This window comes from Cherax quadricarinatus, chromosome 2 (assembly GCF_038502225.1).
Source record: "Cherax quadricarinatus isolate ZL_2023a chromosome 2, ASM3850222v1, whole genome shotgun sequence".
Lineage (NCBI taxonomy): Eukaryota > Metazoa > Arthropoda > Malacostraca > Decapoda > Parastacidae > Cherax > Cherax quadricarinatus.
In genome coordinates, this window is record NC_091293.1 from 5,715,333 (window position 1) to 5,736,715 (window position 21,383).

Below are 21,383 nucleotides of genomic sequence, written 5' to 3' on the forward strand. Positions count from 1 at the left end.
GTGGAGAATGCTGCATCTGATGATGTACCGAGTGGGGTTATAGTCTAAAATCTTGGTTAGCTTGGAAGGGAGATTGGATACGTTTGTGAGCAGACCTTCTGCAGTGTTCTTCCATTCCTATGTTCTTATGTGGGATAGCAATGAAGAAGTTTCTTGGCAAGTGGTTCAGCTATGTTATAGAAGCCACTATTCTGGTTGAAGTTGTCAGATATAGAAATAAGCGATGACTCCAGGATTCTTCAGAGTAGCACCTCTCACGCAGTACACGGTACAGCGGGAGCATCGACACCATGCCCAGCCCTTCTAGGGCAGGGTAGGTGCCTGAGCCAGAGATTTCAGGTCACAAGACTGTCATTCCCATTAGTCCTTTTGGGGTGGGGATGGCAGACCAGAGAGGCCTAGCTTCTCCCTACGAGCCCTGTGAGGGCGGGGAATGTGGCTAGGCCTGGGGACAGTTGGTCCCGGAGATGAGGGGTATGATCCACACCATGCCCAGCCCTACTAGGGCAGGGTTGGTGCCTGAGCTCGAACTTGTAGCTCACAAGATGAGGGGGTACTTGTGCCTCCTCCCATGGAAGACTTAGGTCTCAGACACTCCCTAAACAGGGAGCCAGTGCTGGGCCACCACTTGGAAAAGGCCCGAGCCAGGAGAATACCGGCGAATCTTTAACAACAATCCAGGATTCTTCATCAGACCTCACTCAATCACGGTGCTGCATTCCTCGTTTGTGACTTAGCTCCAGTGGCTTAGCTCCAGTGGCGTGTGCTTACCTAACACACCACTTACACATCGACGATCTCGCCTCTCTCGAATTACCTTGTGTTGGGAGAGACTTCGCTTAGAGTAGTGCTTGCTGGACCTTCGTCTTCCTCTCCACCATCAGGATTGGTGCGTCGGTGGTTGCCTACCCAAGGGTAGGAAGCCTGTTGCTGCCTGAATTCTCTTCGCCTGTTGACTGCACGCCATACCTGGAGGTTACCTGGAGGTTATTCCGGGGATCAACGCCCCCGCGGCCCGGTCCATGACCAGGCCTCCCGATGGATCAGGGCCTGATCAACTAGGCTGTTACTTCTGGCCGCACGCAGTCCAACGTACGAGCCACAGCCCGGCTGATCCGGCACTGACTTTAGGTATCTGTCCAGCTCTCTCTTGAAGGCAGCCAGGGCAGCCAGTCTCGCCGCCACTCACGATATACAGTGCTCAAATGATAGGATGGATAATGAGAACTTTCAAAAAGAGAGATGCCAAGCCCATGATGATCCTTTTCAAATCACTTGTTCTCTCTAGGCTGGAATACTGCTGTACATTAACATCTCCATACAAAGCAGGTGAAATCGCAGATCTAGAGAGTGTACAGAGATCCTTTACTGCACGTATAAGTTCTGTCAAGCACCTTAACTACTGGGAACGCTTGGAAGCACTTGACTTGTACTCGTTGGAACGCAGGAGGGAGAGATATATCATAATCTACACTTGGAAAATCTTGGAAGGAATGGTCCCAAATCTGCACACAGAAATCACTCCCTACGAAAGTAAAAGACTGGGCAGGCGATGCAAAACGCCGCCAATAAAAAGTAGGGGCGCCATTGGTACACTAAGAGAAAACACCATAAGTGTCCGGGGCCCAAAACTGTTCAACAGCCTCCCATCAAGCATTAGGGGAATTGCCAATAAACCCCTGGCTGCCTTCAAGAGAGAGCTGGACAGATACCTAAAGTCAGTGCCGGATCAGCCGGGCTGTGGCTCGTACGTCGGACTGCGTGCGGCCAGCAGTAACAGCCTAGTTGATCAGGCCCTGATCCATCGGGAGGCCTGGTCATGGACCGGGCCGCGGGGGCGTTGATCCCCGGAATAACCTCCAGGTAACCTCCAGGTAACCTCCATCAAGCTACAGTTCACCTCCTCAGTGTCCTGTGCCAGGCAAGTACGTGTGTATACTTACACATACTTGCCTAGCTGAGTACTCTCACTTTTTGGCCGATTGTTACCGCCAATTTCATCTTTTCGTAATTAGACGATGCCTTCGTTGCCTTCCACCTCCCACCCCCCTTCCACTCTCCCTCAACCGCCCACACCTGCCTCTGCTTCTTCTAAATCCAATTTCTTCTCGCTAAACCTCAAATTCTCTAATCCTGATGCCACTATCTGTCCTGAAAATTTATTATATCAGATCACTGGTGCACCTCAACTTAAAGTCTTCAAAACCAACTCAGGCTTCAAACTCCTTCTTGACAAACATTCCTACGAAACGTACACCTCAAGCGATACCAGACAAAGCCTTCTCAACGCAGGCTTCACCATTATTTGGACTCCTGAGCACCCTGACAAAAGCACAGTCATTGCTAAACACGTAGACTACTCTCTCCTGACAGCCTATGACACAGACAAAGAAGACTTAATAAAAGATATCAGTACTAGGAACAAGGTCTCTGTTGACGATATTTACAGACCCGAAAACGCTACCATTCTCAAAATACGCTGTTCTACTCCTGCTGACGCCTCTACACTCTTCAGTCAAGGAATCTTTGCCAAGAAAGTCTGCTCCAGATGTTCAGCAACTGGCCACTTCTGGAATACTTGCAACCTCCCCCTTAAATGTTCTAACTGTGGCAGGTCACATACTGCAGTTGCAAATTCCTGCCCTTCTAGAAAGCACATTCTCTCCTCCCTCAGAGCAAGCCAACCTCCCCCCCTCCCCAACCCCTCCCTGCACCTCCCTCCCCTTCCCTGCACCTCCCTCCCCTACCCCCAATGCCTGGGCCACCCCACGCACCTGGTCTACCTCTTCTACTCTACACACATCAAACACCAACACACAGACTACATGCACTTCTCCTTCTACACCTACACCCACACTAGACTACAAAACTAACTGTCAACTCGCCACTGCTGCCCACTCTGCGATAGTAATCTCACAAGCTTACCAATCAGACTACTCACATGTTCTTAACCTAATCTTGTCTGCTAACAATCTTCCCTCTTTAATTATCCCTCCTTCCTGCTTCTCTTCTAAGCCTCCTACCACCTCTCCCGCCTGCCTCTCTCCCACCCCCCCCCACTTCCTACTCCCACCAGCTCTCCTCCCCTACCCCTCTTCACTACTTCTACACCTCCCACCAACACCCCTACTGCTGCTGCTATGACCACCCCTCCCCCACTTCCTTACCCACTTCCTCATCCCCTTCCAAAGCTTCCACTTCCTCATCCCTTATCATAGCTTCCACTTCCTCATCCCTTACCATAGCTTCCTTTTCCTCATCCCCTACCAAAGCTTCCACTTCCTCTGCATCCACCTTTGCCCACTCCACCACAACCAAAACTTCATCCAGGTCCAACTCCACCTCCTCCAGACAAAATCCACTCAAACCTAAACCTGCCCCAACATCTGACAAACAGACCAAAGAACATAAAAACAGATCCATCTCTTCCTTCCCCTCCAGGAAACGGGTCCGTAGCACCTACAAACACACATCCACTGATGGCACCACTATGACGGCCTTTAATCCAAAGTCCTCCCCCGACGTTAACTTTGCTATGACGAAACCATTAAATCATGTTTAAGGTGATTCAGTTCAATGTACGTTTTTACTTTACAATTAGGCACCTACTGGCCGAGCTCCTTGAAGCAGAGAGGCCAGATATTGTTTTGCTAAACAGTACCTGGCTCAAAGCCCCTCAAAGTATCCGCCATTATGGTTATACTGCACTACAGTCCCCCTATGATCCCCACGATGGGGTTGCCATCCTTGTCAAATCCAACTTAAAACACGAATTTCTCCCAATCTCTTTTATACAACAACACTGTCTTGCGGTCAGAATACACACCCACCTTGGCCTTTTATCTTTTTCACCACCTATGCTCGCCCAAACACTATTCTCAACATACACGATCTTTCCTTAGTCTTCAACTACACCAACACACCAACATACCTACTAGCTGATATGAATGCCAAACACACCACCTTTCATCACACCAGTAACAACCAACTTGGTCACCAATTACTCAACTTCACAAACCACAAACACCTAGTTCACCTCGGCCCAGACTTCAACACCTTCTACAGTCACACTGGCCAAGGCAAACCCGACATCATTCTGGCAAACCGAGCCAGCTCTCTCTTTCAACACTACATATCATCTGGCCCTATTACAGGTTCTGATCACATTCTCGTCATCTTACACATCTCCAACCCTATCCTCATCCCGGCCACACCTTCCTTCTCCTACAAGAATGCTGACTGGGATGCCTTCAAACAACACATAGATAATACTAACCTCACCTATGACTACAACAGCAAACCCATCTCTGACACTGACACTCAACTTGCTCTCATCCAAGACACCATTACACAAGCAGCCAACACCACAGTACCAAAGAAAACCCACACCACTCGTTATTCTTTCAAACCCTCAATCAGAACAAGAAGACATTATCTGTTACCACAACCGCTTTCTCTACAACATACATAGATTTAATCAAGTCCGATTAGATCTCACTTACCTCAGAAACAACATTCTACACAGTCTAGATCAAGACCACAACAATCACTGGTCACAGCTCATACTACAAGTGGACAAACAGCATATCAAAAACACCAAAGCCTTCTGGAACTTTATCAAAAAAATCAGGGGCACCACTCCCACCATTCACAAATCCAGCCCACTAACAGAATATTAGCCCAACCTACTTTAGTTCTACCCTAACAATATGCTCTGATAAATCCACTAACTCATGTGGAAGTCCCACTTAAATCCAACCCCTCTCACTCATGTATTCAACCTAAATTTGAAACTACGCAAGGTTTTTAGCTTCAATAACCCTACTAGGCAGACTGTTCAATTCATCAACTACCTTATTTCCAAACCAATGCTTTCCTATATCCTATATTCTTTCTAATTTTAAACTTATCAAATTTGAATCCATTATTGTGGGTTTTCTCTTGGAGAGATATCCTCAAAACCTTATTTATATCCCCTTTGTTAATATCCATCTTCCACTTATATATTTCGATCATGTCTTCCCTCATCCTTCGTCTTACAAGTGAATGTAATTTAAGGGACATCAATCTTTTTTCATAAGGAAGATTTCTAATGCTCTGAATTAGTTTTGTCATTTTTCGCTGAATGTTTTCTAAAGAATTTATATCCATTCTGTAATATGGAAACCAGAACTGAGTTGTGTAATGTAGGTTATGGCTTACTAATGATGTACAAAGCTTCAGTATAACTGCGGGACTTCTGTTAAATACACTTCTTGATGTAAATCCCAATAATCTATTTGCCTTATTACACACACTTAGGCACTGCTGTCTTATTTTAAAGTTCCTGCTTACCATAATCCCAAATTCCTTTTCGCATTCTGTAAGGCTAAGTTCTACATTATTAAGCTGATAAGTGTTAGAGTTATGAACATTCCCAAGCTTTAGAACTTTGCATTTATCCACATTGAACTGCATCTGCCACTTTTCTGACCACGAACTGAGTTCGTCTAAATCATCCTGAAGTTCTTGACATCTACATTTGAATGGATTATTCTACCTATCTTCGTGTCATCAGCAAATTTGCTCGTATCACTAGTAATTCCCTTGTCAAAGTCATTGATATATTATGAACAACAACGGGCCTAAAACTGATCCCTGTGGAAGGCCACTTGTTACAGATCCCCACTCAGACTTACCCCATTCATGTACTTGTGTCCTTTTACTTTACATATTGTCGGTAATTCTAATAACATTATTACAAGGCTTCTTATGCTATCAGCTATAACTGACTAATAATTTGCCTTCAATTAAGGTTAGGCTTAATGGGCGGTAATTTGACGGTAACGACTTTTCCCCTGCTTTAAAAAATAGGAATTACATTAGCCATCTTCCACATGTCAGACACTACACCTGTTTGAAGAGATAAATTTAAAATATTAGTCAATGGTTCACAGAGTTCCATTTTGCATTCCTTAAGAACCTTTGAAAAAAGCTCACCAGGGCCCGGCGATTTATTTTGTTTCAGTCTGTCTACTTGTTTCATAACCATTTCGCTAGTGACTGTGATATTACATAATTTATCTTCTTCAGGCCCACTGTAAAAATTAATTGCTGGGATATTGTTAGTGTCTTCCTGTGTGAAAACCGACAGAAAGTAATTATTAAAAATAGAACACATTTCATTCTCCTTGTCAGTAAGATGCCCAGAATTATTTTTAAGGGGACCTATCTTTAGTCTAACTTTTGTTCTACAAACCTGGGAAAAACCTTTTGGGTTAGCTCTCGAATCCCTAGCAGCTTTAATTTCGTAGTCCCGTTTAGCTTTTCTTATCCTGTTTCTAACGTTCCTCTTAATGTCAATATATTGATTCATAAGATGACCTTCACCTTTTTTGATATGCCTATAAATTCTTTTCTTTTGCCCTAAAATATATTTGAGCCTATTATTCATCCAGTTAGGGTCATTTCTGTTCGATCTGATTTCTTTATAAGGAATAAATGTACTTTGGGCAGCATGTATAATGTTCAGAAAGCTCTCATATTGATAGATCTCTTCGTTACCCCAGTCCACAGATGATAGTTGTTCTTTAAGCTCATTGTAATCTGCTAAGCGAAAATCTGGAACCGTTACTGAGTTATCCCTACTATCATACTTCCATTCAAGGCTTAAGGTAATTGATTTGTGGTCGCTTGCGCCAAGTTCCTCTGAAATTTCTAAATTATTAACAAGTGATTTCTTGCTTGCCATAACCAACTCATGCAGGTTACTTCCTCTTGTGGGTTCTGTAACAAGCTGCTTTAAAAAAAAATCCTGAACTACTTCTAAGAAGTCGTTAGACTCTAAATTCCCAGTCAAGGAATTCCAATCAATCTGACTAAAGTTAAAGTCCACTAGAATTACAACGTTATCGTGCCTTGTGACTCTAACAATTTCCTCCCACAGTAGTCGTCCTTGGTCTCTATTCAAGTTTGGGGGACGGTACAACGCGCCAAAAATAATTTTTTCGTGCCCCTCTGAAAATTCTACCCAAACAGACTCGGTATGTGTTTCAGACTTTATACCCGTTTTTATGCAACATTTTAAATGAGCTCGGACATAGAGTGCCACCCCATCCCCCTTTCCGATACTTCTGCCTACTTGGAACAATTTAAAACCCTGAATGTGACATTCAGCAGGCATGTCCCAATTTTTTATACTAAACCACATTTCAGTTATGCCAAAAACATCAGTGTTTTTAGAAAATCTCGCTTCTCTTTTCTCTTTCTGCTAATTTGTTCCTCCACTATACCTGTTACTGTCCTTGTCACCTAGTGCCACTGGCTTCCCAATATTCTCCAATAACTCTACCTCATTCTGCCTGTAACTGGTTTCCCTAAAACTCACACTGTCACTACACTGAGAATTCACTGATTTTCCACAAAAACACATTCCATTATTTATTTCTAGTTTAAAGACCTAAGAGCTCCCTCTACTGCGTTGGCCAGTGCTCCCACCCCAAACCTAGATAAGTGAACCCCATCCCTGCCATACATGTCATTTCTGCCATAGAAGAGATCCCAGTTGTCTGTGAATTTTACTGCATTTTCCTTACAGTGTTTGTCCAGCCAGCAATTGACACCAATTGCCCTGGACAACCATTCATTTCCATCTCCTCTCCTGGGCAAAATGCCACATATCACAGGGTTCCCACCTTTCTTCCTAATTATCTCTATTGTTCTCCTATACCTGCTAATCAGGTTTTCACTCCTACATCTGCCAACATCGTTACCTCCCGCACTGAGACAGATAATAGGATTGCTCCCATTACCTTTCATGATATCGTCTAGATGGCTAACAATATCCCTCATCCCAGCCCCAGTAAAGGATACCCTCTGCCTCCTCTTCCTATCCCTAAGACAAAATGCCTTATCCATAAACTTAACCTGTCTGTCCCCGACTAAAACAATGTTCTTACCTTCACCGGCAGAGATCGTCGTGATGTTCTTGATGGTCTTCGCTGGGATGGCCTTCACTGGAATGGTCTTCACTGGGGTTTCAAGGGATGTCGACTCACCCTTGTTTGCTAATGCTTCCTTGGTGCTCATTGTGACGTTCCCACTAAACAACCCACATTCGTCGGGTAGCGCCGAAATGGGTTCAGAGTTTCCACAGTAGTCTTCTGGCTCTTCATTGTTACTGTCACTCATCATTCTTGATCTTCAGCTACGTTCCTTGTTGCCCAGTCACTGACCAGGTTCCCCTCTTGACCTGAGGACTCACAACAGGATGAAACTACTAATCCTTTTGTTTTCCTCTGTCAATCGCCATATCTTGAGCTTAGCTACCCTAAGCTCCTCTTTAAGCTGCTGGTAAAGTTGTTCTATTAATAGACGATATCTTGGTTCAGATTCACTGACAACGACATCTTGGTTACCAGTATGTCGTAATTGTATGCCATTCTGATATTTGCATTTATCTACATTGAACTGTATCTGAACTGCAGTGTTCCTCCATTCCTATGTTCTTATGTTACTACTTTTCTGACCACGAACTGAGTTTGTCTAAATCCTCCTGAAGTTCCACGACATCTATGTCTGAATCGATTATCCTACCTATCTTCGTGTCATCAGTGAATTTGATCATTTTACTAGTAATTCCCTCATCAAGGTTGTTTATATATATTATAAACAACAATGGGCCCGAAACTGATCCCTGTGGAACGCCACTTATTACAGATCCCCACTTAGATTTAACCTCATTTATACACACTCCCTGCTTCCTATTGGTGAGCCATGACTCGATCCATGATAGCACGTTTTCCCCAATGCCATGAGCTGCCACTTTCTTTAACAGTCTCTGGTGTGGTACTCTATCAAAAGCCTTACTAAAATCCAAATAAACAATATCGAATTCTTATCGTGACCAACGCCTCAAAAGCTTTACTTAAGAAAGTAAATTAGTTAGGCAGGAATGGCCCCTTGTGAGTCTATGTTGAGTATCATTAATCAAATTATGTTTATCAAGATGGCTTCTTATGCTATCAGCTATAATTGACTAATAATTTGCCTACAATTGATGTTAGGCTTATTGGGCGGTAATTTGATGGTAACGATTTGTCCCTTTCTTTAAAAACAAGAATTACATTGACCATCTTCCACATATCAGACACTACACCTGTTTGAAGAGATATATTAAAAATATTAGTCAATGGTTCACAGAGTTCCATTTTGCATTCCTTAAGAACCCTTTGGGAAAAGCTCACCAGGGCCCGGCGATTTATTTTGTTTCAGTCTACTTGTTTCAAAGCCATATCGCTAGTGACTGTTATATTACATAATTTATCTTTTTCAGGCCCACTATAAAAAATAATTACTGGGATATTGTTAGTGTCTTCTTGTGTGAAAACCGAGAGAAAATAATTATTAAAAATAGAGCACATTTCATTCTCCTTGTCAGTAAGATGCCCAGAGTTATTTTTAAGGGGACCAATCTTTTCTCTAACTTTTATTCTATAAACCTGGAAAAAAACTTTTGAGTTAGTTTTCGAATCCATAGATACCAAGTGTTGCACATGTGTCTAATTTACCTAGTTTACGATCACAGCATTTCCCGCTTTCCCGCTGTCAGAGTTAAGGGAGACATCAGCGTAGTCTATGCGTTATTACATTTGACCTACAAGTCCTGTATATACGTCTTCCAGAGCTCCTGCTGGTGTTTAAAGCTGTTACCCGTCAGGGTGGCAGGAAATGTCCTAACATCTCTTGTGAGTCATGGAAACTAAAACCTTGAGTAACTTTAAAAATAGGTTAGTCAAGTACATGAGTGGGTGTGGGTGGGTGTGAGTTAGACATGCCTAGCATAGGCTATTGGTCCTACAGCAGTACTCATTCGTTAAGTGGGTGTGATTTGGACCTGCTTAACATGGGCCAGTAGGCCTGCTGCAACACTCCTTCTTATGTTCTTGTGACTTATACATCCTGGTAAATCTCTTGAGATAAAAATGTTTTGATCACCATGCAGCGGCCTCAGTCCGGTCATAACAATGATGAATATAGAAACACTTATGCAACATATGCGAATCTATATTAAGGAAACGTTTCGCCACACAGTGGCTTCATCTGTTCAATGCAATGCAGAAAGGTGTAAGGAGAGGAGGAGTTTTAGGTAATCAGTCCATCAGCCTGGAATCGATGTATTCAGTCCATCACTCTTGTATAAAGTACAGCATATGGCCGGAGAAGTGGCTCATATATTGTAGTCAGGTGAGTGGAAGCAGGAAGAGGCGGGATCACAGTGGAACCATCCACTAGTGTAAGTAGGTCTTCGTCCAATGGTTGGACAAGTATGAAATGGGTCAGTAGGCCTGTTGCAGTGTTCCTTCTTTTTTACCTTCTGATGAAAGAATTCCTGAAGAATTCCTGATGAAGCCACAGTGTGGCAAAACGTTTCCTCAATAAAGATTCCCATATGATGCATAAGTGTCTCAGTCTTCAACTTGTCAGTTTTCAAAACCATTCAAAACAATGATGTTTGTATTCTATCATCAGTATTAGGCATACCTAATTCTTTCCTCATGCTAAGTATATTAGTGGTTGCAGGACACCCAAGAAAAATTATTAGGTGTGTGCTTTGTGTCTCTTTCAGGTCATTCAATGTTTTTGCTGCTTGGCAGAACTAAGCCTAGTACTTCGAGAGGGTCTTTATTTACTTCATTAACATATTTTTTCATAGATATTATATCTTTCGACAACGTTTCAGTTCATCCTGGATTATAAAGTTACAATTTGATAATGGTCCAAGAGGTACCGAAACGTCGTCTTAAGTCTCCTCATCAACATGTGGGTCTTTTTGTGTATGGTGAAATTTCCTTGTAGGTGTATTTTTTCTTTCCCAGCGCTTGTCAAGCACTGGGGAGACCTACTGCCGTGTCGGAAGTGGAGATGGTAGCGGCAATGGTGGTGGCGGAGGGGTCGGCGGCGGCGGCGGCGGCGGAGGAGGAGGAGGAGGCAAAGGTGGTAGCGTTTTAGGTGTCCGTGGACGGCACCCGACGCCAGGGCCGCGCTCGGTCAAATCGGAGAGTGAGGAGTACGACACATTCGGCTCCGACTCCGACACTGACCCACCGGCCTCGTCCCGGACGGAGTCGTCGAACCAGCTGGACCAGGACAGGTCAGGGCCGATGAGAGCTGTGCATCATAGTAAGTCCCACCCACAACACGCCCATTTGTTGCACTCTGCCCATCCCCTTCCTCACCCATACCCACAACATGCCTTTCTGTCCACTCTGCTTACCCACAGTCCCCACCACTGCCCATTTGATATACTCCTCCCATCCTCACTCTTGCCCATAACACGTCCATTTGTCGCAGTCTGCCTACTGTTTCATAACTGCCCACAATACGCACATTTAACACACACAATGCTGAATCACCTTCGCCCCACACCACCACCCTCAACACGCCCATATCAAATTTAAATCCACTTGCAGACAACAGCAACTCGAGCTGCAGCACTGTCTTTCAGGCTGTGGTACAGATAAGTCACTTATAAACGAGTGATTCAACAAAGCTTTAATCTTTAAGCATCTAGGCACACAAGTCATTACACTAAAGTAGCTGCTACCAGTGTTCATTTCATTCGTGTTGATTCGCCGGTACTTCCGGCCCGGGTCTTCTCCAGATGGTGACCCGGCAGTGGCCACCTGGGTGGAGGGCGACGTTCATCTTCTTTCTTCTTTCTTCTTTCTTGGCCCTCCGGTTGGAGGATGTCTTCTTCTTCTCTCTACACTGACTTCCCAGGAGGGAAGTGTCTTCTTGCTTCAGAAGCGCAGGCGGCCAGAGGCAGCAAATACAGGGTCGATTGGAGCCACACCCCAGCTTTAGCAGGCATCAGGGTCCTGGGGAAACTTGTGTTCACGGTGATTGGTTGTTGATGGATGCCTTAGAGGAAGGCACCACGAAGCATACCTTCCTCACGAGACCTATTCTGGAGAGTCCTGAACTTCTTCCTTGAGGTGTAGTCGACTTCCATAAGGGTTTGATGCTTGCTGAGCAGTCTGTGCACGTCTTCGGTGTTGTATGAACAAGTCGGTTCGCAGGTAAACTTGACTGTTCCGTCCTGGAGGCGCTGGGAGACTTCTGAAGTGTACATTTTGTCGTTATACTAGTTAGTAGTGTAAAGGTAGACACCACGCAGAGGCAAAGGCAATGTTTGCGGCTTTCACTGAGACCCACATAAAGGATCACTTGGACAACGAAATATGGATCCCAGGTTACAACCTATACAGATGTGACAGAGTGAACAGGCAAAAGGGGGGGGTTGGCCTGTACATTGCAGAGTCACTTGTTTGCACAGAACTGCTTAATGCCTCAAATGATGTAGTGGAAGTTTTAGCAGTAAAGGTCGAGAACCAAAACCTAGTCATTGTGGTAGTCTACAAGCCTCCGGATGCAACATCTCAGCAATTCCAGGAACAGCTGTTAAAAATTGACCACTGTCTGGAAAATCTTCCAGCTCCTGCACCCAACATCATGCTCCTGGGGGATTTCAACTTAAGGCACCTAAAATGGAGGAATATAGCAAATAATATTGTTGCAGTAATAACACCAGGAGGCAGCTCTGATGAAAACTCACACTCACACGAGCTTTTAAATCTCTGCACAAAATTCAATTTAAACCAGCAAATAATAGAGCCTACTAGACTGGAGAATACACTAGACTTCATCTTCACTAACAATGATGATCTGATAAGAAATATCACCATATCAAAAACAATATACTCAGACCACAACATAATTGAGGTTCAGACATGTATGCATGGAGCCCCAGACCGACATAATGAGACTAGTCACGAGGGAGCATTCACCAAATTCAACTTCAATAACAAAAACATAAAGTGGGACCAAGTAAACCAAGTCCTAACCGATATAAGCTGGGAAGATATACTAAGCAACACAGACCCCAACTTATGCCTAGAACAGATTAACTCGGTGGCACTCGATGTATGCACAAGGCTTATTCCTCTAAGAAAAAGGAGGAGTAGATGTAAAATAGAAAGAGACAGGCGCTCCCTTTACAGGCGACGGAAAAGAATAGCAGAGCGGCTAAAAGAGGTCAATATATCTGAAATGCGTAGGGAGACACTGGTCAGAGAAATAGCAAGCATCGAACTTAAGCTGAAAGAATCCTTTAGGAGTCAGGAATCGCGGGAAGAACTAAAAGCCATAAATGAAATCGAAAGAAACCCAAAGTATTTCTTCTCCTATGCCAAATCAAAATCGAGAACAACGTCCAGTATTGGGCCCCTACTTAAACAAGATGGGTCCTACACAGATGACAGCAAGGAAATGAGTGAGCTACTCAAGTCCCAATATGACTCAGTTTTTAGCAAGCCGCTAACCAGACTGAGAGTCGAAGATCAAAATGAATTTTTTATGAGAGAGCCACAAAATTTGATTAACACAAGCCTATCCGATGTTATCCTGACGCCAAATGACTTTGAACAGGCGATAAATGACATGCCCATGCACTCTGCCCCAGGACCAGACTCGTGGAACTCTGTGTTCATCAAGAACTGCAAGAAGCCCCTATCACGAGCCTTTTCCATCCTGTGGAGAGGGAGCATGGACACGGGGGTCGTCCCACAGTTACTAAAAACAACAGACATAGCCCCACTCCACAAAGGGGGCAGTAAAGCAACAGCAAAGAACTACAGACCAATAGCACTAACATCCCATATCATAAAAATCTTTGAAAGGGTCCTAAGAAGCAAGATCACCACCCATCTAGAAACCCATCAGTTACACAACCCAGGGCAACATGGGTTTAGAACAGGTCGCTCCTGTCTGTCTCAACTATTGGATCACTACGACAAGGTCCTAAATGCACTAGAAGACAAAAAGAATGCAGATGTAATATATACAGACTTTGCAAAAGCCTTCGACAAGTGTGACCATGGCATAATAGCGCACAAAATGCGTGCTAAAGGAATAACAGGAAAAGTCGGTCGATGGATCTATAATTTCCTCACTAACAGAACACAGAGAGTAGTCGTCAACAGAGTAAAGTCCGAGGCAGCTACGGTGAAAAGCTCTGTTCCACAAGGCACAGTACTCGCTCCCATCTTGTTCCTCATCCTCATATCCGACATAGACAAGGATGTCAGCCACAGCACCGTGTCTTCCTTTGCAGATGACACCCGAATCTGCATGACAGTGTCTTCCATTGCAGACACTGCAAGGCTACAGGCGGACATCAACCAAATCTTTCAGTGGGCTGCAGAAAACAATATGAAGTTCAACGATGAGAAATTTCAATTACTCAGATATGGTAAACATGAGGAAATTAAATCTTCATCAGAGTACAAAACAAATTCTGGCCACAAAATAGAGCGAAACACCAACGTCAAAGACCTGGGAGTGATCATGTCGGAGGATCTCACCTTCAAGGACCAAAACATTGTATCAATCGCATCTGCTAGAAAAATGACAGGATGGATAATGAGAACCTTCAAAACTAGGGAGGCCAAGCCCATGATGACACTCTTCAGGTCACTTGTTCTATCTAGGCTGGAATATTGCTGCACACTAACAGCACCTTTCAAGGCAGGTGAAATTGCCGACCTAGAAAATGTACAGAGAACTTTCACGGAGCACATAACGGAGATAAAACACCTCAATTACTGGGAGCGCTTGAGGTTCCTAAACCTGTATTCCCTGGAACGCAGGAGGGAGAGATACATGATTATATACACCTGGAAAATCCTAGAGGGACTAGTACCGAACTTGCACACGAAAATCACTCACTACGAAAGCAAAAGACTTGGCAGACGATGCACCATCCCCCCAATGAAAAGCAGGGGTGTCACTAGCACGTTAAGAGACCATACAATAAGTGTCAGGGGCCCGAGACTGTTCAACTGCCTCCCAGCACACATAAGGGGGATTACCAACAGACCCCTGGCAGTCTTCAAGCTGGCACTGGACAAGCACCTAAAGTCAGTTCCTGATCAGCCCGGCTGTGGCTCGTACGTTGGTTTGCGTGCAGCCAGCAGCAACAGCCTGGTTGATCAGGCTCTGATCCACCAGGAGGCCTGGTCACAGACCGGGCCGCGGGGGCGTTGACCCCCGGAACTCTCTCCAGGTAAACTCCAGGTAAACGCAAGTGGCTGAGTCCATGTGTGGGTGCAGTAGTGGCAGTGGCATGGTGTGATGTATCCCCAGGTTACTGTGTTTTAGCTTTCTTGGCTGGTGGCTGAGCTGGTCGCGGCATGGTTTCTGATTGGTCAGTTGTGCTAGTAGTGGGAGCAGGCGGTGGTGAACTCTCATTGGTGGGGTTTGCCGACGACTCAGTGGCCTCTGATTGGTCCATCTCTGTGTTGAGTGGAAGTTGTGACAACGGTGGAGCACCGGTGATGCTGGTAACATTTGCAGTAGATTTTAGGATCTCAGTGGAAGGTGGAGATGCCGGGAATGTAAAACCAGGCATATTTGAAGAGTTCATTGATGGTGGTGTTGAAGGAACCAGGCTCAGCTACATTCTGTACATGAGCATACATAATGCAATAAAGAATCTTGCTTGAAGCTTGGCGATAGCAGAATATGTGGTTACTTGTGGGTTGGGCTTCTTTTGTTGTTGTTGTTGTTGTTGTTGTTGTTGTTTCTTGATTATGTCTCTTCTGGTAGGGCACCTGGCAGCAAGAGTATGGTAGTCATTCTTGCAGTTCAAGCATTTAGGTGGTGAAGCAGTAGTGCAATTCGTGAAGTCATGACCCTCACGGCCACAGATGGAGCAGAACTTCATGTCCTTGGTAGGACAATCTTTCGTGGTGTGTAAGTATGAGTAACAATTATAGCACTGTGAGATATGTTGGTATTTCTCTGCTTCAATGAAGGCTGGGTTGATGTGGAAGTAGTGAATAGCCAGGCCCTCAGCGAGAGCTCTGACTGCCATGTTGACGTCACTGAAGGTGACCTTCAGCATGGATGAAGCATTGGGTATTTTGGTAATGAAGTCAACCTTGGCCCAAGGGTTCTGTGCTTCGATAGATGACTTGATTTCTTCAGTGGCCTGTGCAGTGACGAGGTTGTCGAGTCCAGTGCTAAAAACGAGATCCATGAACTGAATGAGATTGAAAGTGTGTTGGGGAGATTGCGAGGATGTCATCGATGTACCTTACTGACTACACTCCAGTGATGATGTCGCAGAATCTCGGCCTCACAGCACTCCATGGGAGAGATTCGCTAGGACTGCATTGACTGGGGACCCCATGGCCATACTCCATCTGCTCCTTGTACAGTTGTTTACAGAACATGGTGCATACAAGTGTTATTTCTCCTTCAGTAACCAACATGACAAACAGTAGACAGACGTGACCAATGAGCCTCCAGTCATTCCAGTCCGAGAGAGTCACTTCATGGAGTGACTTGAAGCCGATAGGCTGTGACATCATCCCTGCTGGAGTATCCACAATGAGTTATGTCGATGACATCCTCAGCATCGCCCCAACATGCTTGATTTGCCCTGGCTCAAAGGCGAACTCAATGCTACTGAGCCTTCTCTTAGTCCAGGAGTCTCATTATTAACCTTAGTGATAGCTACCTTAGTGAAACGACATGTGTGCATTTACCCAAGTGATTAAATATCAGGGCCTTGTTGAGTCAATTGATCTTTCCATTCACTTCACTTTACAAGACATAAATAACAGTCCTTACCTCGACGTTCACTTCCACAAAAACTCTACTAGCAGCTCCCTTCAGTTTTATGCGTTCCCAAAACCCAAAATTATTTCAATTTCTGGTCACACCGCCCTCTGACCTGACCGAGTCAGGTTGGAACTTCACGAATCTTCATCACATGCTCTCCCCCGACTATGCTTACTATGTTCTCTCTTTAGACTGTTATAATCTTTTTATAAATTTGTCCAACTTGGATTTCAAGCTGCAAGTTCTCTCCTGATTAGATATTTTCAGCATTCTATTTATAGTCCCTTTAATTATCCCGGTTTTCCTTTGTACTTCGATTCCTTGCCAGAGAACAGAAATTCGGTGCATTCAGCCTATCTTCGTAGAAAAGGTTTCTCTGGGCCGACTTCATGGGACTGAAATATAACCTGGGTGGGCTAAATTGGGATGTCCTGACTATGGGTCAGGTAGGTGATCTTGGCTGCCAATATGACGTTTTTCAGAGCATAGTTCTAGCTGCCCAGACAACTTTTGTTCCAAGTAGGGAAATTAGATCTAACAAAAATGATCCCAAATGGACGAACAATAGATTAAAACATCTCATTGGTCAAAAGAGAGGCATATATAGGCATATCAAAAGAGGGGATGGGCAGTTAAGAAATCAATATATTCAATTAAAGAGAGAAATAAAGAAAGGAATAAGAAAAGCAAAAAGGGATTATGAGGCTAAGGTCGCAAGGGATTCAAAGACTAACTCAAAAGGGTTCTTTCAGTTATACAGAAGTAAGATTAGGGACAAGATTGGCCCACTTAAGAGTAACTCAGGTCAGATCACTGACAGTGATAAGGATATGTGTGAATTTCTCAATACCTACTTCCTCTCAGTTTTCACCCAGGAAAATACTAGCGATATTCCTGAAATAATAGATTATGTAGAACAGGATAATAAACTATGTATGATTGCGGTAACTAGTGACATGGTCCTCAGACAAATAGAGAAACTAAAACCTAACAAATCCCCAGGTCCTGATGAACTGTTTGCAAGGGTGTTAAAGGAATGTAAAGAGGAACTTAGCATACCTTTGGTTAATCTTTTTAACATATCACTACAAACTGGCATAGTGCCTGATAAGTGGAAAATGGCAAATGTAATAACTATTTACAAGGCAGGTGACAGGTCCTTGGCTTCGAACTATAGACCAATAAGCCTTACCTCCATAGTGGGAAAATTTATGGAATCAATAATTGCCGAAGCAATTCGTAGCCATCTTGACAGGCACAGTTTGATTAATGAATCTCAACACAGTTTTACAAAGGGGCATTCCTGTCCTACGAATTTACTAACTTTTTTCACTAAGGTGTTTGAGGAGGTAGATCATGGTAATGAATATGATATTGTGTATATGGACTTCAGCAAGGCTTTCAATAGAGTTCCACACCAGAGGATATTGAGGAAACTTAAGGCACACGGAATAGGAGGAGAATTTTTTTCCTGGGTAGAGTCATGGCTGACAAATAGACAGCAGAGAGTTTGCATAAATGGAGAGAAATCAGAATGGGGGCACGTCACAAGCGGTGTTCCTCAGGGGTCAGTGTTGGGCCCGTTGTTGTTCACAATTTACATAAACGACATAGATGAGGGAATAAATAGCGACATAAGCAAATTTGCTGATGACACCAAAATAGGCCATCCAATTTATTCTAATGAGGACACTAGAGCTCTCCAGGATGATTTGAATAGACTGATGCAATGGTCGGAGAAGTGGCAAATGCAGTTTAATATTGACAAATGCAAAGTTCTAAATGTTGGACAGTTAAATAACCATGCCACATATAAACTAAATAATGTAGATCTTAATACTACTGATTTCGAAAAGGATTTATGAGTTCTGGTTATCAGTAATCTAAAACCAAGACAACAGTGCATTAGTGTTCGCAATAAAGCTAACAGAATTCTTGGCTTAATATCTAGAAGTATAAATAATAGAAGTCCTCAGGTTGTTCTTCAACTCTATATATCCTTGGTTAGGCCTCATTTAGACTATGCTGCTCAGTTCTGGTCACCGTATTACAGAATGGATATAAATGCTCTGGAAAACGTACAGAGGAGAATGACAAAGATGATCCCATGTATCAGAAATCTTGTGATGAATGGTTTGAAAAACCGACAAGTTGAAGATTGAGACACTTATGCAACATATGGGAATCTTTATTCAGGAAACGTTTCTCCACACAGTGGCTTCATCAGTCCGATACAAAGTAGAAAGGCGTAAGGAGAGGAGGAGTTTGAGGTAATCAGTCCCTCAGCCTGGAGTCGATGTGTTCAGTCCATCAATTCTACAAGATTGATGGACTGAACACATCGACTCCAGGCTGAGGGACTGATTACCTCAAACTCCTCCTCTCCTTACGCCTTTCTACTTTGTATCGGACTGATGAAGCCACTGTGTGGCGAAACGTTTCCTGAATAAAGATTCCCATATGTTGCATAAGTGTCTCAATCTTCAATCAGAAATCTTCCCTATGAGGATAGACTGAGAGCCCTGAATCTGCACTCTCTCGAAAGGCGTAGAATTAGGGGGGATATGATCGAGGTGTATAAATGGAAAACAGGAATAGATAAAGGGGATATAAATAGCATGCTGAAAATTTCCAGCCAAGACATGACTCGCAGCAATGGTTTCAAGTTGGAAAAATTCAGATTCAGGAAGGATATAGGAAAGCACTTGTTTGGTAATAGAGTTGTGGATGAGTGGAACAAACTCCCGAGTACAGTTATTGAGGCTAAAACGTTGTGTAGTTTTAAAAATAGGTTAGATAAATACATGAGTGGGTGTGGGTGGGTGTGAGTTGGACCTGACTAGCTTTATGCTGCTGGGTCTGGTGCAGTGCTCCATCCTTGAGTGGAGGTGACCAGACTGGGTTGGTCATTGTGCTAATCCGGGGGGGGGAACATGGACCTGCTCCGCATGAGTCAGTAGGCCTGTTGCAGTGTTCTTTCTTTCTTTTGTTCTTATGTTCTTATACCGCGTATCATCCTTGATATCCATCTCTGGATTTTTTTTTTTAGCGCCTTTACATTCAATCTGAAATATGGAGACCAGAACTAAGCAGAATATTCTAAAAGATGCCTAACCAGAGGCGTGAAGTTAAAATATAACACACCTATTGCTTACACTCCCATGAACCCCACTCTCTCTCACCACCACCCACAGTGACCAACCCCACACTCTCACCACCACCCACAGTGACCAACCCCACACTCTCACCACCACCCACAGTGACCAACCAACCCCACACTCTCACCACCACCCACAGTGACCAACCCCACACTCTCACCACCACCCACAGTGACCAACCAACCCCACACTCTCACCACCACCCACAGTGACCAACCCCACACTCTCACCACCACCCACAGTGACCAACCCCACACTCTCACCACCACCCACAGTGACCAACCAACCCCACACTCTCACCACCACCCACAGTGACCAACCAACCCCACACTCTCACCACCACCCACAGTGACCGACCAACCCACACTCCCACCACCAACCCCTCTCTCACCACCACCCACAGTGACCAACCAACCCCACACTCTCACCACCACCCACAGTGACCAACCAACCCCACACTCTCACCACCACCCACAGTGACCAACCAACCCCACACTCTCACCACCACCCACAGTGACCAACCAACCCCACACTCTCACCACCACCCACAGTGACCAACCAACCCCACACTCTCACCACCACCCACAGTGACCAACCAACCCCACACTCTCACCACCACCCACAGTGACCAACCAACCCCACACTCTCACCACCACCCACAAGGACCAACCAACTCCACACTCTCACCACCACCCACAGTGACCAACCAACCCCACACTCTCACCACCACCCACAGTGACCAACCAACCCCACACTCTCACCACCACCCACAGTGACCAACCAACCCCACACTCTCACCACCACCCACAGTGACCAACCAACCCCACACTCTCACCACCACCCACAGTGACCGACCAACCCACACTCTCCCACCACCAACCCCTCTCTCTCTCACCACCACCCACAGTGACCAACCAACCCCACACTCACCACCACCCACAGTGACCAACCAACCCCACACTCTCACCACCACCCACAGTGACCAACCAACCCCACACTCTCACCACCACCCACAGTGACCAACCAACCCCACACTCTCACCACCACCCACAGTGACCGACCAACCCACACTTTCCCACCACCAACCCCACACTCTCTTACCACCACCCACAGTGACTGACCAACCCCACACTCTCACCACCACCCACAGTCACTGACCAACCCACACTCTCTCACCACCAACCCCACACTCTCTCACCACCATCCACAGTGACTGACCAACCCCACACTCTCTCACCACCACACACAGTGACCGACCAACCCCACACTCTCTCAACACCACCCACAGTGACTGACCAACCCCACACTCTCTCACCACCACACACAGTGACCGACCAACCCCACACTCTCTCACCACGACACACAGTGACCGACCAACCCCACACTCTCTCACCACCCACAGTGACCGACCAATCCACACACTCTCACCACCACCCACAGTCACCGACCAACCCCACACTCTCTCACCACCACCCACAGCGAGACCATTTATTTCACTCCGAGTACCACCACCCACTTACCACCGCCCACAACACGCCGATTTATTACTCCCCCCGTCCC

At 45.0% G+C, this 21,383-nt stretch overlaps 1 protein-coding gene across 1 annotated transcript in view; it reads left to right on the forward strand.

The window, feature by feature from the left end:
- The window catches only part of LOC128690178 (cell adhesion molecule Dscam2-like), a 485,658-nt gene extending 473,555 nt beyond the window's left edge, over nt 1-12,103 (forward strand). Inside the window, exons 35-36 of the mRNA XM_070089455.1 lie at nt 10,857-11,160; nt 12,060-12,103. Coding sequence (XP_069945556.1) covers nt 10,857-11,160; nt 12,060-12,103 — 348 coding nt within the window. The remainder of the gene's footprint in view (nt 1-10,856; nt 11,161-12,059) is intronic.
- Nucleotides 12,104-21,383: the final 9,280 nt, after the last annotated feature.